At 37.1% G+C, this 20,062-nt stretch overlaps 2 protein-coding genes across 10 annotated transcripts in view; one reads left to right on the top strand and one right to left on the bottom strand.

Moving 5' to 3' along the window:
* The window catches only part of TOGARAM1 (TOG array regulator of axonemal microtubules 1), a 116,431-nt gene extending 111,960 nt beyond the window's left edge, over positions 1-4,471 (bottom strand). For 3 of the 7 annotated variants that reach the window (XM_054530066.2, XM_063715570.1, XM_054530068.2), the window contains exon 1: positions 2,183-4,471. In XM_054530066.2, the coding sequence (XP_054386041.1) occupies positions 2,183-4,231 (2,049 nt within the window). In that variant the 5' untranslated portion in view covers positions 4,232-4,471. The remainder of the gene's footprint in view (positions 1-2,182) is intronic. The other 4 variants (XM_054530065.2, XM_054530067.2, XM_054530069.2 and 1 more) reach the window with 2 other exon arrangements.
* Positions 4,472-4,556: 85 nt separating this feature from the next.
* The window catches only part of KLHL28 (kelch like family member 28), a 34,964-nt gene continuing 19,458 nt past the window's right edge, over positions 4,557-20,062 (top strand). The window contains exons 1-2 of one of the 3 annotated variants that reach the window (XM_024232006.3): positions 4,688-5,056; positions 5,531-5,768. In XM_024232006.3, coding sequence (XP_024087774.1) covers positions 5,727-5,768 — 42 coding nt within the window. In that variant the 5' untranslated portion in view covers positions 4,688-5,056; positions 5,531-5,726. Of the gene's footprint in view, positions 5,057-5,530; positions 5,769-20,062 lie in introns of all 3 variants that reach the window. The other 2 variants (XM_002824708.5, XM_009249044.4) reach the window with 2 other exon arrangements.

Below are 20,062 nucleotides of genomic sequence, written 5' to 3'. Positions count from 1 at the left end.
GACACAGGAGCCAGCCACCAGTCAAATTTGGGACAATTTTACCAAAATTGACAAATTTATCAAAAAATAATATGTAATTATTACACATACAAGAAAAAAAGAATTGCAGGTAGTAAATAGAGAAGAAATGTCACAATTTTTGAAAATTACTTTTTGTAATTAATTAATTTATTTTATTATGATTATTTTTGAGACGGAGTCTCGCTCTGTTGCCTAGGCTGGGGTACAGTGGTGCGATCTCAGCTCACTGCAACCTCTGCTTCCTGGGTTCAAGTGATTCTTTTGCCTCAGCCTCCCGAGTAGCTGAGATTACAGGTGTGCACCACCACACCCAGCTAATTTTTGTATTTTTAGTAGAGACAGGGTTTTCACCATGTTGGCCAGGCTGGTCTCGAACTCCTGACCTCAGGTGATCTGCCTGCCTCAGCCTCCCAAAGTGCTGGCATTACAGGTGTGAGCCACCCTGCCTGGCCTTTGTAATTTAAAAATTACAATTTGGGCTGGGTGTGGTGGCTCACGCCTGTAATCCCAGCACTTTGGGAGGCCGAGGCAGGTGGATCGCGAGGTCAGGAGTTTGAGACAGGCCTGGCCAACATGGTGAAACCCTGTCTCTACTAAAAATACAAAAATTAGCTGGGTGTGGTGGTGGGCGCCTGTAATCTCAGCTACTCAGGACACTGAGGTGGGAGAATCGTTTGACCCCGGGAGACAGAGGTTGCAGTGAGCTGAGATTGCGCCATTGTGCTCCAGCCTGGGCAACAGGGTGAGACTGCATCTCAAAAAAAAAAAAAAAAAAATTATTATTTGTAAGCACCCAGTGTAATAAATGATACAGGTAAAGACAATTGGTGGATGCTAAACACAGTGGGTGAAAAGTTGTTGGGGTATTCTTAGGGTCTCAAAGTATCATTTTACTGATTATATGCTAATTCTAAAGAGGAAAATATACCTTTACAATGGAGAGATCTGGCTATTACCACCTTATCCAAACAGTAAAATTAAGCATCACCAGTGATGGGACAGCCTGATATCATTTGCCTCATAATGTAATGTACTGTGAAGTTCACACTACTTATCTTCTACTTAATACATACGTATCTCCTATGTAATATTTTTCTAAAAATATTTATTTTGAATCTAATCAAGTAAACATATAAATTTAAAACTTGGGACATTCTACAAAACTACCCCAAACTCTTTTTATAAAAGGCCAATGCCATGAAAAAACAAAGAAACAAACAAGTAGGATATTATTCTAGATAAAATTACAAGGGACATTAACCACATGAACCCTGACTAGATCCTGGATAATAAAAGTAAAACAAGAAATACAAAACACTTTTGGAGACAACTGGGGAAATTTAAATACAGGCTGTCTGTTACATATTATTGAATTACTACTGATAGTCTGAGGTGCAATAATGATTTATGGTTATAAAGAAGAATGTCATTCTTAGGAGATATATGCCGAGATATTTAGGAGTGAAATCTCAAGATATCCACAATTTACTTTCAAATGGTTCAGCAAATATGGAGGAAATATGTCAAGATGTTACAACTGGTAAATATAGATGAAGTATATGGGTATTCATTGTACTCTTACCTATAGATTTGGAATTTTTTAAATAAAAGCTTTGGGGGGAAAATCTCAGTTCAAATGTCGTATCTTCTGTGGAGGCTTTTTTTTTTTTTTTACTTTTCTAGTGGAATTATTTTTTCTATCTTCAGTATTCCTGCAGGACTCTTTATATTTCTACTTTAGCACTTAACGAATTTGTTAATTGCTAATTCCTAGGTCTGACCTTTTTCCTATACTGTGTGAAACTGGCCTCATCTTCATTCCCAGAATTTAGCTCTTTATCTGGCACCTACTAGGTATTCAGTGTTTGTTGTATGAATGAGATAAACGGACATGCTACAGTAACAAACTAAAACTGAATCTAGGTATTGTCTATATCACATGTGTCTCAAATTTAATTAAATCTATCAAGCAGGAAGCCTATTAAATGGTCCTTTGTGATCTGTACCATTATAATGAGTACCAACATTCAAATGGATTTAAAATAGATTTAAAACAAACCATAACATGTTTTCCTCAAGCAGGCTGACCCTTAAGTCATCACAGGCATATTTTCATTTAAATTCTTCACACTTTCGACTCAAGAAAATTAGAGAAGCATACCTGCTCTATATCCTTGGAAGTGGAGGTCTGGTTTTCTCCCATGATTCCAGGCTGCTCATTTTCCCATGGTAATTTATTTTTTCCTTTTCCTGCACTTAAAACCCTTCGGGTACAGATAGTTGGGCTGTAAGATCCATAAATTTGCATGCTATCCCTCACGTGGTCACCACAGTGACAGTGTGCACTCTGAGTTCTGTTACCAGCCAAAAGCCAGTCCGTATCTGCTCCATGTGCCAAATAGTTTGACCTACCCCCGGCAGAAGATGGCATCAGTACTGCATATTCCACAAATCCCTGCTCTGTTAGCCTTGGTAAGGTTTTCCTAGCCAATCTGGCCTGCACAGCATTCATCACTCCATCTCCATTATCTTGCAGTTCAACTGTATCCACAGCTTTAAAAAGGATGCTGGTTTTACCTGAGCCCATTGATGATGCCAATACGGCAAAAGCTTCTAAAGCTGCTTGGCGTACCCTGCGTTTGCTATCTACAAGAGCTGGGGCAAGATCAAAGGACAATTTGGGCAAGTCAAAATCCTCACTAGGATAGGTCAGCAGGGAGCAGATGCAAATGTTCACCACCTCCTCTCTCACTCTGGAATGCTTATGTTTGAGATGTTCCAGGAGTAAACAAAGCACCTGCTGAGGTCCTACTTCCTTCATTAGCTTGAGGAAGATTTTCATGTATTCTTGTTTGATCACCAACTTGTTGTCTGCCAGCACTTTGACAGAAGCTGCTATAACTGGTCCCAAGAACTGCTGTACCTGCTCTCCAAGGCGAATAACCAGTAAATGCAGGACTTGAAGTGTGCCATGGACCACTTTGAAGTTAGAATCGTCTAACAAATTATATAGCAAACTAATGAAGCCAACAAGACTAGAATGAGGAGTAGAAGAACTAGGGTTAAATTTTCCCAGCACCTGCTTTAGTTCTTCGACGGCCTGGGTCCGGTTCTTATAGTCTTCCTGATCCAATAATCGTGAATGCAGCTCCTGAGGAATAATCCCAAATTTAAGATTGCTGTTGGAAAGAGTCACTGCACAGGGAAGGGGATCTTCAGGAAATCCAGCGGCTTCAAGTTCCAAATAATAAGGAACCTGACTTCCAAACTGGGACTCCAGGCGGCGATTGTAGTGTCTCCTCAGGGCAGAGGGAAGACGAGAAATATAAGATTGAAACCTGTCTTGGCCAAGTCGCTCCCCAATTTGTTGAAGTGCAGAGAAAGCTGTCTCAGATTCTTCTTCTGTCTCCTGATCACCAAGCTTTCGGGCTAGGGATATTATCACCTCGGTGAGATCCAGACCAAGCAACAAGTCCTCAGTAGTAAGCAAGATGGGAAGCAGTAGTGCTGTGGAAGCTCTAAGTCGGGCATCGGTACTTTCCAGTCCTTGTTGTATGAGCGTTCTCAGAACCTCTCCAGAACTACGTTTCAGACATATATGAAGGATCTGCAGCGCATCCTTCCGCAGGGCTGGATTCTCTTCCCGTAACGAGACAACTAGTTGAGGCAAAAGTGCTAAGCTAAAGGCCTCTTCAAGCTGGCCTGCCTCCCCCTGACCCCGGAGAACGTCCGAGAGAAGTTGCAAGCAGAGCCGCTTCTCATCACTACCTCCTTCCACAAGCACTCGGCCCAGTGCCCGATACAAAGCTTCCTTGCGTCGGGGGAAGCCAAGTCGACCGCCCCGCCGCGGCAAAGCAGCTTGCAAAGCCTGAAAGGCCTCAGAAGGATCCGGGGCAGTGCGGAGGAGTTGAAGGAGCCGAGTCTCCTCTTCATCTGCCCCTGACAAACCGCCTCCAGACTCAGACCAGCTGCTTGAGACTGCCTCCGAGGGCATCAAGAGGGCCGAGGCCAGAGGCGAAGTTGTAGTGGGGCAGGAACCGTGGTCCCCCGCAGCTCCACGGCAGTAGTAGTTTTTCTCTCCTCTCATAATGCCCCCAACTCGACTATCATCAGTCTTTGGGGCGGAAGGACGACTGCGGCTCTGGAGCCGATAGGTAGAGAGTACTGGAAAGGGCGGCAGCAGCAGCAGCGCGGAGGGGGCAGCCGCCATGCAGGGTTGTCAAGTGGTGGTGGTTGGAAGAAACCATTGCCGTCTCCAAAGGGCTCGATGGAGCCCAGACTTCCAGATCTTCTCCAAGCCCCAAGCTGCAGAAGAGGAAAAAGAGCAGCTTCAGCCTGCCGCCAGGCCGCCCCCAACTCCGGGAGGCAGCTTCTGGCAAAATGGCCCCCGTCTGAGCCCTAGACCCCACAGCTGCCACCGGGCGTAACCAAGGGCACCACGTGACCAAACCGATTGCTTCCATGGTGATGTACCCAGCGCGGACCTCTTGACCCGGAAATCCACTTGCCGTGATGAATGCTGGGTTATGTAGTCCACGTCAGGTGTTGAGACTAGGCCAAAGTCTCCTGGAAGAGGAAGTCAGAACGTTGTAAACGTAGCTACAGCGGAGAAGGGGGGAGGGGTGAAGACATTTGACGGATGTGACGCTTTCCTTGCTCTGAGCGGAAGTTGCCCGCCCCACCCGTAAGAGTTAGGGTTTGACCGGAGCTAGTGAGGATCCAGCCCAGGCTCCACTTGTCCGCGGCTCCTCCTCCTGTTGCTGCCCGTTTGATTACTGGGACTCAGGTATTTTCCTTTTGCTGTCCTCCAGCGGTGCAGGCTTTGGCAGTGTTTTGCCCGAATGCCACTGGTGCTAGAGTAAGAGGCAAAGGACTGAGCGGAGCAGGTGGAAAGAGAGGCGACATCTTCTTGTGCAGGGCTCGTTACCCTTGTAAACGCGTTACTTTCTACCACCCTGAGTAACTGCGATCCTTTCCTCTTGCCATCTGCTTATCAGGACAGAAGATCTGGACCACGACCAAGCTCACAAATCGGGTATTTTTTTTCAATTCCTGGTCTTTGGGGCCTTTATTCGCCTCCCCCTTCTCCTTTTGTCGACTTCTCTTAACCCTCCGACCGCAGAGGGTTAAATTTTTTTTGTTTTTGTTTGTTTGTTTTTGGCCACGTTTGCTTACCCTCATCACTTTGCGTTTTCTTTACAACGTACATAATCTGGAAATAGGTTTGTTTTTTTTTTTCCCCTGTAGCTAACCGCCTCTCCCTTAGACGTTATCAAAATCTTTCCTTCTAATGCAGTTCCTCTGTGGGACTCTCCCCTAACCTCCGCCCCCTCCGTCCGCCGCCCTAGCCTCCCTGCAGGATCCTCAAGCGTCTCTGCAGCCTTTCAGTCTCCTAGAGACAGAGATTGCGAAGACAATTTCACTTGCGGTGGAAGTTCTTGGCATCATGGTTCTAAGAGAATTCTGCCTTGTGGATTTAGGAATGATAGTAGACATTTCTTTATTTTAGGCGAACTGAGAATTTTGTGTGCATTTTCTCCTCATAAATGATACTTAAACGGACACAGTGGAAGAGCTGGAGTGTTTAGTGTGAGCCTGAATGCTTTGGAGTGTGGAAGAGAGATTTTTTTTTTTGAAGGAATAATACAATTACTTTTGAATGACTCGTGCGAAAAGTCTAAGTTATCATTTGAAGACCCAAATTTATGCACTTCAAATGCAAGTATTCCTACCCTGCTCTGTACCAGGTGGGATTTCTCTTAAATACTTTTTAAAGTCTTGGAATAATTGAGTCACATATGCCAAACAGCTTTATAAATAATGCTCCCAGCTGATGCAAGTGCAAAAATAATTTCTGGATTTTTGCCTTAAAGTACGATTTGAATATCAGTTTTGTTTTGTTTTGTTTTTTGGGGGGTGGGGGTGGGGAATAGACTATTAATGTAAATGAGGCTGCGTAAATATACATCCTATGTTTTGGTTTAAATTCTAGGCTGTTACTTTGGTTTTAATGAGCCATTTTCGTGTTTAGATGATTCTGCCTAAATTAGGTTTAGCTAGCATGTTTCATTTTAGGGACAGGTTAAAGACAGGGAGGTGAAAAACAAGAAATGATTGTAGCAGTTGTCAATGAGAAAGTGTCTGGTTCTCATAGTTCCAACCTAAGAAGCTCAAATGTGTAGACTTCTACTCATGTATTGCCCAGACTTGAGGAACCCAGTTCAAAGTAACCTAGAGAATGATGTACACATTACAGTGCCAGTTTATGTTGGATCAGAATTTTCAAGTTGAAAATCCAGTGCACTGTTTCTTGTATCCAAGAACTTGGGAAGCCAAGTTAATAACTAGAGATTGTGTGGTAATCATGGAATCACAGAAAAGGAACTTCGAAAGTCTTAAATGAGAGACGTGGATACTTAAGCAGTTATCATGCCCTTTTCCTGGGAACAAAGCAAGATGAGTCTTCCTTTTGACTCTTTTTTAAGATCCCTGTGGATCACTATACATTACAGATTGCAATTTATTTTTTATCTGTTACATTTTGTCTCTTTGATTGAAGCCTTAGAAGATGCATTAGTCTCCATAGTGGATATTTAGGAAATGGGACTTCATCAGCATCACATCTTACTGATTATCTTTTAGAGTTATTTTGTGGAACATAAATCTCATTCATTGAGTGTGTATTCTGTTTATTGCGAAGCAGATTTTTTTTTTAATCTTTGGAAATCTAGGAATTCCTCGTATATTGACTTAAAAAGCCTTTTGTATTTAATCATATATAGAGAGAGTACAAATTTATAATCAATTTTTAGAATAGTAGAATACACTGTTAGGTGTTTTATTAATAGTACACCTCAGAAAGTTAAAAGGAAGTGGTTAAGGATACATTGAAAATTGCAAATTCAGCTAAAACAAGTTTAAAATTTCAATAGTTTCAAGAATGTAGTTAAATTAGTGAATTACAGGAATGTGTGTGCTACATATGTTAATTTTTTTAGCTGAACTTAAGGGTAAACACAATTGCCCTAAAAACTTACTTTATTTCCAGAATCAGAGATAACACATTAGTTCCCTGGGCAAATCACTATGATTTTTCTGTGTTCTTACTCAATTTTTACAGACATCCAGGAATATTGAACGTCAGTGTGAATTCTGTAAACTATTAAGGATTTTGTATAGTTTGAGAAGTTATTGTGAAGAAATGCTATGCAAATGAAAGTTGCTATTAATATTAACAAACAATTATAATAATACCATGTTTTGAGTATTTGCTATGTGCCATGCACCATACTAGGTACTTAGTAAATATTAGCTCATTTAATCCTCACAAGAATTTTTTGGACTATGGAACATTTTATGGGTGTTTCCACAAAAGAGTAATTGAACAGAGGAAGAAAGTAAAACTCACATTTGCTTAGAGCTTGGAGAAGGTTTTGGTGGAGGTCACTGTTGAAACTTTAGGATAAAATTAGATTTTTTCCATTATTATTCATATATTTTATTATATATCATTTGATTATTTTTTTTTAATTTGTTATTTTTTCTTTCAATCCTTGGTTGAAGATTATATATATTTTAATCTATCCTTTTTGGATTTCTATTCAAAATATTTTTAGTTTCTTGTTTGAGGTAACACTTTACAAAAGTTAAGAAATTATGAGCTTATTTTATACAGGATTGAATCAGTTTTCTTGATGTATATGAGTGATATATTTTCATCTACTTAGGTTTATCTTCCAAAGCCATTACGTATTTCTGTCTTCAGTCAAAACTATAATTTTAAACAAAAATCCAACTTGTATTACATATTAATTACTATGTATAAGTTAACAGAATTTCACATCTGTTGCAGTTTTTCAGTGAACAGGGATTAATTATGTAACTTAGACGCCTGTCATAACATGGATTCAGAAATAACACAGAAGAAAGCAAGTTCAAAGTCATTACCACATCCAGTAAGAGCTCTTGACAGGCTTCTAATTTTACTTTTTTTTTTTGTTTGTCAATAAAAGTCAAATCTCAGATAAAAGGAAAATATCCTAACTTGTTCCATAGGCTCACTGATAAAATTATATACCATTATTAGTTGAATTATCCTATGAGGAAAGTTGAACTGTGGGAAAGAAATTTAAGAAAAGAGCAGATGTGATAGAATATTCTCCTAATTTCATAAATTATTTCTTATTTTCTCCTTTTAAAGAAAACTGTCTGTTTGAATTTTTTTTTTTTTAAGAGTAATCTTGATTTCTCTTCATTTATTTACTCTGGGTGTGATCTATATTTATATAGTGGCAGATAATTGCCTCCCAACTGATTTCAGCACCACTGTTTTGTGGCTTAGGTGTCAATTAAGTAGATAGGTACAAAACTCGCAACTTGACCTTTATTAACTTGATTTCAGAGCCTAAAGTTAAGTTACTGTAGACTATGGAAAGTTTGATTTTAATTTTAATTTCAAATAGATACTTTTTATTTGATATTGACTAATGCAGTTACCAAGATTCAGAATACTATTGTTTGTTTTATCATTAAAAAAAAAAAAAAAGAACAAAAACTATGGCAGAGATATGGAGGAACCTGATATATCAAATCTGCTTTTAGACAAATACTGGAAGACAATGATTGTTCCATGGATCCTTCTTTATTTCATTTTAAAGCCCTGTGTATTTTTGTATCTAATGTGTATTTATTTTATAAAGATTTTATATGAATGATCTGTCGTCTTTGGATTTCTATTCTGCACATTTTTAATTTCTTGTTTGAGTTAAAATTTTAATAAGATTAAGAAATTCTGAGCTTATTTAATAAATGAGGCAGTGTAATAGAATATTTAAGAATTATGTAGACAGAATGCCAAGGTTTAAATCTTGCCTTGGACTTAATTTGTCTGTGCCTCAAATTTCTTTATCTGTAAAATGGTAGTAATAGTAACAGTGCCTATTATATTGTTGCTCTGAGGACGAAAGGAATTAATACATGTTAAAACTTAGACTGTTAACTGGTACATTATGACAGTCAAAGGTATTCTAGATGCTCTTTCGTAGAATAATTTCATTTTATGAGAAGTGATAACAATTATAAATTGATTCAGTAAATATTTTAAGCAGCTCAACATTGTTTGGCATTTAATTTTTTGTATGTAATGTGTAGAGCGCATTGTTCTAAGATTAAGAAAACATTCTAGTTCTGGTAATGTTTTTTACTAATTATGTGATTTTGCTAATTCATTTAAACTCCCTGAACTTAGGATTCTAAAACTGTCTTATTCAAAATTTAGTGCCTTATATTTTCTGTTTTTTAAGAAAAAACACTTACTGTGCAAAATTTCAAAAACATGTAAAAGCAGAACAATATGATGAACATCTATTTACCTATCACGCATCTTTAATAGTCATCAACTCATGACAGCATCTATATCCCCTTCCACTCCCTCATCCCCTATTATTTTGCAGCAAATCCTAACAACATATTATTTCATCTACAAATATTTCAATACAGCTGGTCATGGGGGCTCACACCTGTAATTGCAGCTCTTTGGGAGGCCAAGGCAGGAGGATTGCTTGAGGCCAAAAGATCAAGACCAGCCTGGACAAATAGTGAGGTCCCATCTCTACAAAAAATAAAAATAAAAAATATTAGCCAGGCATGGTAGCATGCGCCTGTAGTTCTAGCTACTCAGGAGGCTGAGGAGGGAGAATCCCTTGAGCCCAGGAATTCAAGGTTACAGTGAGCTATAATTGCACCATTGCACACCAATTTCAGTATATATTTGTAAAAGAAAAAAGCTCTTAAAAACACAACCACAATACCACTATTTAGCAACAAAAAATAGCAGTGATTAATTAATATATTAATAATCCAGTAGTGTGTAAATTTCCAACTGTTTTCTAAATATGTGGGTGCACACACAAGTCTATGGTTCACAGGTTGTATTTGATTGATATGTCTTTTAAATTTATAGATTCATTCTCTTTATTTCTTGCAGTTTATTTGTTGAAGAATTTAGTTTATTTTACAAGATTTTTCACAGTCAGTATGTTTTTGCTAATTGCATCTTTCTGGTATTGTTTAACATGATTTTTCTATTTTCTATATTTTATGTAAATTAGTAGTTGGAGCTAGAGAATTGACTGTAGTTTAATTTGCTTGACTTTGGTGTGTGTTGGGGGTGGGACGTGAGAATACTCATGGGTGTTATGTTTTTCCATCCGAAGGCCCAATTATCTAGCTATCTCTCTTTTTATGATATAAACAACCCTTTACAATCAATGCCCATTATTTATTAAGGATGCAAAATGGTAATATTCCATTATTCCTTCTTTATTTATTAACAGGGATACTTTTAAAAAGAGAAATTTGGCCAGGTGTAGTGGCTCATGCCTGTAACCCCAGTACTTTGGGAGGCCAAGGTGGGAGGATCGCTTAAGACCAGGAGATGGAGACTAGTTCCGGCAAGGTAGTAAGACCCTATCTCTTAAAAAACAAAAACAAAAAAACTCATCTATTTGGAAACCCAGTAGTACAGTTAGTGTAGGAAAGGCATGATAAATGTTTGATTATTTCTCTTTGTTTACTAGGTTTCAAATAATGAGTTGCTACATTAGCATCCTCCGGTGGTGACCATTAGGACTTTTTTTAAGTATCATTATTAATTCATGCATTTAAAATATCTGATATCGTTTAATCAATCGCAGTTATTATTATTGATGATCAGTTTGTCCTGTCTTTGACTAGTGAAAGCCTATTCAGTTTGGCCCCTGAATATTTTTTATATGACTTGTAGTATTTGATAGCTTTCTTGCTACCTAGGATTTATTTATTTATTTATTTTGAGACAAGGCTCCACTGTGTCTCCCAGGCTGAAGTGCAGTTGTGCGATCACTGCACACTGCAGCCTCGACCTCCTGGGCACAAGCAATTCTCCTAGCTCAGCCCCCCAAGTAGCTGAGACTGCAGGCATGTGCCACCACATCCAGCTAATTTTTTTGTTTGGTTTTTTTCTTTGTAGAGACAGAGTTTCACCGTGTTGCCCAGGCTGGTCTCAAACTCCTGGGCTCAAGCTATCCTCCCACCTTAGCCTCCCAAAGTGCTGGGATTATACTACCTAGGATTTAGATTCCAAATTTGTCTTGACATCTTCTGCCCAGACATGGTATCAGCTGTTTGCCCAAGGAGTTCTGTTCTCTTTGAGGGAAATGGTATTTAGAGAGTACATCTGAATGCTAGAAATGTTCTTTGCTACTGGGATGGTGGTCAGTTTCTAGACCTTTTCAGTAGACAGAGCTAGGAAATATAATTTATTTTTTTCCTTAAAATAATATTACATATATTTAATATGTATGTATAGCTCACATGTATTTTATCTATTATATATAAATTATGTATTAGTATATATGAATATTTACTGTTATTTATATACATATATTTATTCTCATACTTTTTATTCAAATACAGACTGTGAGGTTCATAATTAACATCTTAGTGTTATATCTTTATCTTCTTTTTCCCATACCAAGAATCCTAGATCACAGTGACCCTAGGGTTGATAGAATATCATATCATTACTCATTTGCCTTATAGCACAATGCACACATTAACAGTGTCACAATACAAATAAACAGTGTCCTCATCAACAATGCAATTACTGAAAACAGCATAAGATATATATTTTAGGGCATGCTGCAATAGAGACTGTCAGATTACTGTTTTAAAGTTATTTGGAATGGTATGGTAAGGCCACTAACTAGATATTTTCTTCATTTGTATTTTCAATTTTCAAATTTCTTATGGATCATGTTTTTAAGATTTAATTGTGCTTTATAATTACATAAAATACTTTTCTGATTCCACATTCAAATCTATAAAACAGAGTATATTCAAAGATATCTACCTTCTATCTCTATCCTCTAGTTTTTAGTTCCATACCTCCTCTTGTAGGTAACCTTTAAAAGTATATATTGTGTAAAATTTCCTTTTATTAATAGAAATGACTATGTATATTTGTAATCTTCCCTATCATAGATAAATGGTGACACACTAAACACACTTTGCTTAGATCAGGGAGATCACTGCAGAGTATTCTATACAGAGATTCCCCATTCCTTTTCATTGCTGTATAGTACTGCATTGTGTGGATGCTCTATAGTTTTCACAACCATTCTTTTGTTGCTGGACATGAGAGTTGTTTTAAAAATCTTGGTTGCCTTTTGGTCTCTCAAACATGAGGAATAAGAAACATGAGTATATTATTTTGTTTTTATAAATAGATCTGCAATTATTATTAGCCTTATGGATTTGTCTTTATACATTTTTGCCAGTATAATTTTTGGATAGATTCTTAGAAGTAGGGTTTTTGGGTCAAAGGATAAATCCAAATGTAATTTTGCTGGATTTTGACAGATTTCCCTCCAGAGATTTTGTATCATTTTCTATTCCCATAGCAATGAGTGAGATTTCCTGTTTCTCACATCCTCACCAACAGACTATACTGTCAAGAGAGAATTGTTAACTCCATGTATTAATTTATTTGATTTTAAGTGAAGTTGAGCAATTTTTGTATGGTTAAAATCATTTATGTTTTTAACAAACATCTGTTCATTTATTTAACCAATTTTTCCTATAGGGCTAGAGAATTTTAGAAATATTTTATATATTACTGATATATTTTTATATATGCTACAAATATTTTTCTCAGTCTCATTTATATTTTTACTTACAATTTCTTTATTCCAAGTTTTTAAAATGTAATCAGTTTTACCTGTTTTTTCACGGATGTCTTCTGGATTTTGTTTCAAAGTTAGGAAACTGTTCCCTAATCTCAGGTTGTCTTAGTTTGTTTTCCATTACTTATAACAAAATATCTGAAACTGGATAATTTATAAATAAAAGGAATTTATTTCTTACAGTTATGGAGGCTGAGAAGTCCAAGGTCAAGGGGGCCATACCTGGTGTGAGCTTTCTTGGGGCTGCATCTGGTGGGAGCCTTCTTGCTGGTAGGAACTCTGCAGAGTCCCAAGGCAACACAAGGCCTCACATGGTGAGGGGGCTGTGAGTGTGCTAGCTCAGCTCTCTCTTCCTCTTCTTATAAAGCCACTGGTCCCACTCCTGTGATAACCCTTTAATTTGCTAACACGTTAATTCATTAATCCATAAGTGGATCAATCCATTCATAAGGACTCTGCCAATCACCTCTTAAAAGCCCTACCTCTCAATACTACCGCATTGGGGATTAAATTTCAACGTAAGTTTTTACCCCTATTTTATTCTAATATTTATATAATTACATTTTTCATATATATACCTCTGATTTTTTTGGACTTTATCCTGTTGGTGTGGGTATGTAGCAGAAATCTAGTTTTACCTGTTTCCATATGGCTATTCCGTTATCTCAACACATTTATTTAAATGTTTCTCTTTTCCCTTGCTGAGATGCCACCTTTATCATATACTAAACCTGCATATCTAAATGATCTACTTTTATATTTTCTGTTCTCCGTTGATCTATTTTTCCTTACATACTTCTCATTTAATCCTATTAATCCACAACAAATGAGAATGTTTAAGCTTAGAATAAGTAATTTGCCCAAGTATCAAATAGCCCAGCTATTAAGTAGCAAAATGTAGACTTAAATCCAAATCTCTCCGACTCTAAAATTAATGCTTTTACTCCCTGTTCTTTCCTGTTTTTTTTTTTTTTTTTTTTTTTTTTTTTTTTTATGGTACTTACCAACTTCCTTTTACGCGAAGTGGTTACTGAGGTAAATGAAACTGCCAGTGTAAAACTGTTTGACAAATGTGGGGCTTTGAGGATTGGAAAGTATTACTTCTTTGAATTACTTTTTTAGCCATTTATGGGTAGATAGCTGAGAACCAAATATAGTCACAGTTGTCGTGTATAATTTTGAAGGCATTATAGTTTTTGAGCCAAACGCAGTGGTGGACACCTGTAGTCCCAGCTACTGATGAGGCTGAGGCAAGTAGGTCACTTGAGCCTGGGAGTTTGAGGTTGCATTGCGCCATGATCATGCCTTTGAATAGCCATTGCACTCCAGCCTGGGCAACATAGTGAGATCCTGTCTCTAAAAAACTTTCATTTTAAATATTTCTTAAAAATAATTTTCAGTAATTTTTAAGCTGCTAAACTTGAGCTATAAATATTTTAACTGGTTCTGGAACTTTTGCCTAAGAATAACCTGGAGGACTTAAAACACAGTTTGTCCATTTCCTGCAACCCCACTGCCCTATGTAGTTTCTGATTGCTTACAACTGTGATGGGGCTCAAAAATTTGCATTTCTAGCAGGTTCCCAAATGTTGCTAATGCTGTTGGTACAAGGATCATATTTGAAAACCACTGTTTTAAAAACTCTATATTTGAAAATGTTAGAATTCTGTGCATTTTTCTAAAGTCATATTTTTTGAGAGAGGAAAGGGGCCAAATTAAAAATTTTAAGATTTGATTTGGTCACGCTCAGTGGCTCACATCCCAGCACTTTAGGAGGCCAGCACTTTAGGAGGCCAGGGTGGGTAATCCCACCCTGCACTTTAGGAGGGATCCTAAAGTAATCCCAGCACTTTAGGAGGCCAGGGTGGGTGATCGTTTGAGTCCAGGAGTTCGAGACTAGCCTAGGCAACATGGTGAAACTCCTTCTCTACAAAAAAAAATACAAAAACTAGCCGGGCGTGGTGGTGAGTGCCTGTAGCCCCAGCTACTTGGGAGGCTGAAGTGGGAGAATCACCTGAGCCCAGGAGGTCAAGGCTGCAGTGAGTAAGCTAAGATCTTGCCACCGCACCCCAGCCAGGGCAACAGGAATGAGACCCTGTCTGAAAAACAAAAACAAAAACAAAACAAAACAAAAAAATTATGGAAAACTGCTAGTGTAATTCATTTTAAGTTCCCTATTTTTACCTTGCCTTGTTGAAGTTGCTAGTTGACATTGTTTTGATTAAGCATTAAAACTATATTTTTTAAAATTAACTTTATTCTCAGTAGTTCTTACAAGGAATGAAAGTATATCATTTGCATCTAATACAATTATAAAAATATGCATAGGCTTTTATGAAGTTACTTTTACCAGTGCCTTTTCTTTGGCCCATTTTAAACACTTTGATAATTTCTATTATTATGGAGTAAAATGAACTATGCTGGTTCAAATGAATAGAATGTTTTACTCACTAGTTGGAATGGTCAGAAAATATTTAAAAGGTTTTGACAACATAGATCTAGGAAAGTGAGATAAAGCAGTATTATAGGGGCATAAGTGTAGGGGAACAACTTTGTCATGGTACTCTGGTCACCTTGCATGTATCCACGTAGGCAAAGACTTGGACCTCAGGACTGCAGCTTATCCATGGCTTGACACACCTTGTGATTCTCCTGGAATATGAGAGGGTGAGAGGCCTCTAAGGAGCTGCTATGAGGTCATCTCCCAATTTCCCACTCACCTCTCTATTTCCCCTACAAGTGTGTCATGAGACAGTTTCTCTTCACTTCCCTGGTAGTGATTAGGTATTAGACTTTTGACCCCACCCCACACCCTTAGAATAGAGCTACAGAATAGAAAACTGCTTAGCCATAGTTTTCATTGGGCCAGCCCCTTTTTTGTGTTACCATTTTTGATGTGCGGGACAAGGATCCAGGCAGTTTACTCTTTGGCTAATCTTCTTTTCACTCTGTAAGTAGTAAACTTTCTAAATCTAATAAGCCATCTAAATTTTAAAATGGCTCATATGTCTCTTTACTGATATAATTAGTGAGGCTTTGGCCTGGCTTTGGTAGGTATTTGTTCCCTGGACAGTAAGCAAACTTCCTTCCTTTTTTGGTATGCATGGAAAGGCATTTCATGGGTATAGTTGGCAATAACCAAGCTTTTTTAAGGTTGATGAACAATAAAAATAAATAATGTCTACCAATTATTGAGTGCTTACGTACCAGCACGTAGAAAGACATATTTACAACTGCTTTTTATACAATTTTGTCTGTTTTTTTACAAATGAGAAAACTGAAACTTTTGACTGAATTTCCCAAGGTAACATAATACAGACCATTGTATTGTAACCTGGGAAGCCTGATACCAAAGCCCAGTCTCTTAAAACTATACTGCATATCATACAAATATATGCATGTGTGTATATTTATGTGTTGTGTGTGTACATACATGTATGTGTGTATTTACAGACCTATATTGTGTCATGCATGCATGTCATATGTTGATGGTAATTTACCAGTTTTGAATTGGGTACACAAAAATTAGGTTAACAATATAGGATCTATCACTATGTGATTCCTAATTATATTAAAAATGAATCTAGTCAATACTTCATAACCTTGATTTGAGAATCAACAATTCTGTGATACTTGTGTTGCCCAGGGTATCAGAGAAGACAGAGTGCATTTCTTATCTAATAGTGAGAGGTAGTGCAACATAGAAAGTTGACTACCTCTCAAGGGACAACTCGAAGAATTTACTAGTAATAACTCATATTTATTAAGAGCCTACTAAGTGATAGGCCCTATTCTGAGCCCTTTTTATGTATAAACTCATTTAATCCTCAAAACAACCTTATATTATAATTGTTATTCCTGTTGTTGTTGAGTAACTTTCATTCCTTGGTTTTTCATGTGATAACTCAGACCTTCTTTTTTCCCAGACTCAGTACCTCAGTTCCATTACCTGTAAGACATGATTTGAATTTCTGCTCTTCATCAGGTGTTACAGTCTGTTTAGATCCCTTTCAAAGGGTGATACCCAAAATCTGTAGTACAGATATGGACTGACATTTGCAGAGCAAAGCAAAAATTTCTCCTCTGTAGTTCTGTATATTATAGTTCTGTTAATGCAGCTTAAACCCACATAAGTTTATGGTGTTAAAATAGTACTGCAATTAAAATCCCTAAACATGTTAAACACGTTCTACAGATGCGTCTTTTCTCTCTTATTCTATACTTGGGTAGTTGGCTGCTATAGAATTTTTACATTTATCCCTTTTAAATTTCTTCTTGTTAGATATCAAGTCTTTCAGGATCCTTATTTGTTAGTCAATGCTTTTGCTGTCCTTTGCAGCTTCATGTCATCTTCAAAGTTCAGGACATAAAATATCTTCATCTTGGCCTTACAGAATACCACTAGAAACATCCCTCTAGGCCTCATTCCATTAAGTGGTATACTCTGGGAGTATTTGTTCCACTAGTTGCTAGTTTAGCTAACTGAACTAGCTTATATATTTTTTAGTTTTGTTCTTTGAAAAATCATGAAGGGCATTATAAAATTATTTACTAATATCTAGTTAAATATCAAGTCTACTTTTCTGATCTGCAAGTCTTCTAAATACATTTTTAAAAAGAAACAAACCTAGTCTGTAACATGTCTTATTATTTTTAGCTCATATATCCTAATCCTAAAGATCTCTACATCTTCTTATATTCACAAGTCAAATCTTTAATAATTTGTTTTAGAAGGTTATCTGAAATTAACAGAAATCTTACCATATTGTAGAATTTACTGTCTTATTTTTGAAAATAGTCTTCAGTCCTGTGGCACTGGTAATGATTCAAGAATCTCATTTGCAGGCTCTTTTAAATATCTTGAAACGTAATTGTTTAGTCTGAGAGAGAGATGAATTTACAAAGTGACTAGGTCTCCTTTTTCAATCCCTTCTCTTATTTTTCGCATACATTTTCCTTTTCTGTTGTTCATCCTTCACTTTTTAGTCTACCATTCTCCTTGTTAAATCAGAAAATGAGAGTTGAAGGGGGTATGTTTTACAGAGCAAAACATATAATTGAATTAATTGCATGTAAAGGAATATAGTAAATAAATGCTTATAGATGTCCAGGTAAAGTTAATTTTTGATCTTGAGTTTTGAGAATTTGAATTGGAGGAAAGGAAGATCAGAGGAGAAAGGTTATAGACAAAATCTAACGTGTGGTAAGAAAATATTTGGGAGATAGCAAGTTTTATATAGAGCTATAGTCATTACATGAGCATCATAAGAGTAAAAGGTCATTGTGGGAAAGAATGGGAATTAGTGAAAGTGGGGATATTGGGAAGCGGCAATTTAGTACACTGAGACGTAAATACTATATTCTTAACACCTCAAGCTGTATATTTTGTAGAACTTTATACTTTAGAGAATCACTTTCAGGTAAACTTCTGAGATAAGTGGGGTATTCTTATTTTATGAATGAAACAATTAATACTTAGATTAAGAAAGGCTGGTACCTATTATTCCACCTAATAATATAATTTAAGATTCAGATGGGACTAAAACTCATTGCCTTATATTTCCAAAGTCTGTGTTCTTCACTGTTATGTTTTATCTCTGTCGCCTCACTGCTACCATAGTACTACAGTAGTACAATATCACTTACAGTTTATCATGTTTTTATGTACATTGTCTGATTTGATCCTCAAAAACCTCAGCTGCATTAATACCTGAGTAATAAAGTACAGGTATTATTATGATCTCATTCTGCAAATAAGGAAAACAAAGATTGAGAAGGTCAAGTTAACGAGGACTGCTTTCTTAACCCCATTACCTATTTTTTCTATCTACTTGCCTTTCCTTTTATTCATTCTTCACTTTTAAGTCTAGATTTTAACTTTTTCATAAAACTGAGGCTAAAAGAAGTTACATAGGTTAAAAAGATCAACACTGGAATAACTAACAGAACGTGTACAGATCTAAACTTATGCCTTCTGATTGCCATCTACTTACTAGTATGTATTATGTTCTGGAAAAAAAGTACCTACTGGAAGACCCAGAAGCTTCTTGGGACTTGTTTATACCATGACTGCAATAACATTTGAGAATTTTTCTAGTAGATAGGTGTGAGATTATTTGCAGAGATCAGCAGTGGAGGCTGTTATCAGCTGGAAAGTGGCCATATTAACATAATTTATTAACTGACTTAAAATTCATTGTGAAATAAGTATGAAACAATTAAGTACTTGACAAAGATAAAAATTTCAAGAGTTGGATTTTTTCCACTTAAAAATGTGTTAAGAATGAAGTGCTATACTCTCTCAATAGTGTTCAAAATGTTTGAATTGATGGAATTGATGGTTTTAAGATGGAAACCAAATGTACTTTTTCGTTATTGCCATAACTTGTGATTGAAATGTGAGTGAGACAGGAAGGAAATAGCTTATATTGTATACATGACCTGTATTCCTTTTGTCTACTCTAAGCAACTGCTACAGTCCATTCTGAAATATCCATGTATTAATTCTTAAGGTTACTGTAACAAATTACACAAACTCAGTTGCTTAAAACAAATGTATTCTCTCACAGTTTTGGATTCCAGAAGTCTGAAATTTGTGTCAGTGGGCTAAAATTAAGGTGGCAGGACCATGCTCGTTCCAGAAGCTCTACGGGAGCATCTGTTCTTGGCTCTTCTAGCTTCTGGTAACTGCCAGCATTCCTTGGTTTGTGGCTGCAGCACTCTAGTCTCTGCCTCTTTAGTCACATGACGTCCTCTTCTGTCTGTGTCACATCTCCTTCTGCTTTCTTATAAGGTACATGTTGATTGCATTTTGGGCCCACTTGGATAATCCAGGATCATGTCTGCATCTCTAAATTTTTAATCCTTTCCAAAGTCCCTTTTTGCCATATAAAGTAATATTCACAGATTCCAGGGATAGGGATGTGAATGTCATTTGGGGAGCCATTATTCTGCCTACCATAGTCTTTATTGTCTCTCCACTTTCTTTTCTTTCTCATCCCTTTTCTTCCCTGCTATTTTTATTCTTTTTCATCTTCCAGAAGCACAAAGTGGCAAGTAGATTGAGTGGGCATGATCTGAATTAATGATCAAGAGTTGAGGCCAGGTGCGGTGGCTCATGCCTGTAATCCCAGCACTTTGAGAAGCCGAAGCAGGTGGATCACTTGAGGTTGGGAGTTTGAGACCAACGTGGCCAACATGGTGAAACCTCGTCTCTACTAAAAATATAAAAATTAGCCAGGCATGTTAGCAGGTGCCTGTAATTCCAGCTACTTGGGGGAGGCTAAGCAGGAGAATCACTTGAACCTGGGAGGCAGAGG

This window comes from Pongo abelii, chromosome 15, assembly GCF_028885655.2.
Source record: "Pongo abelii isolate AG06213 chromosome 15, NHGRI_mPonAbe1-v2.0_pri, whole genome shotgun sequence".
NCBI lineage: Eukaryota > Metazoa > Chordata > Mammalia > Primates > Hominidae > Pongo > Pongo abelii.
This window is presented reverse-complemented; position numbering and strand designations above follow the sequence as displayed.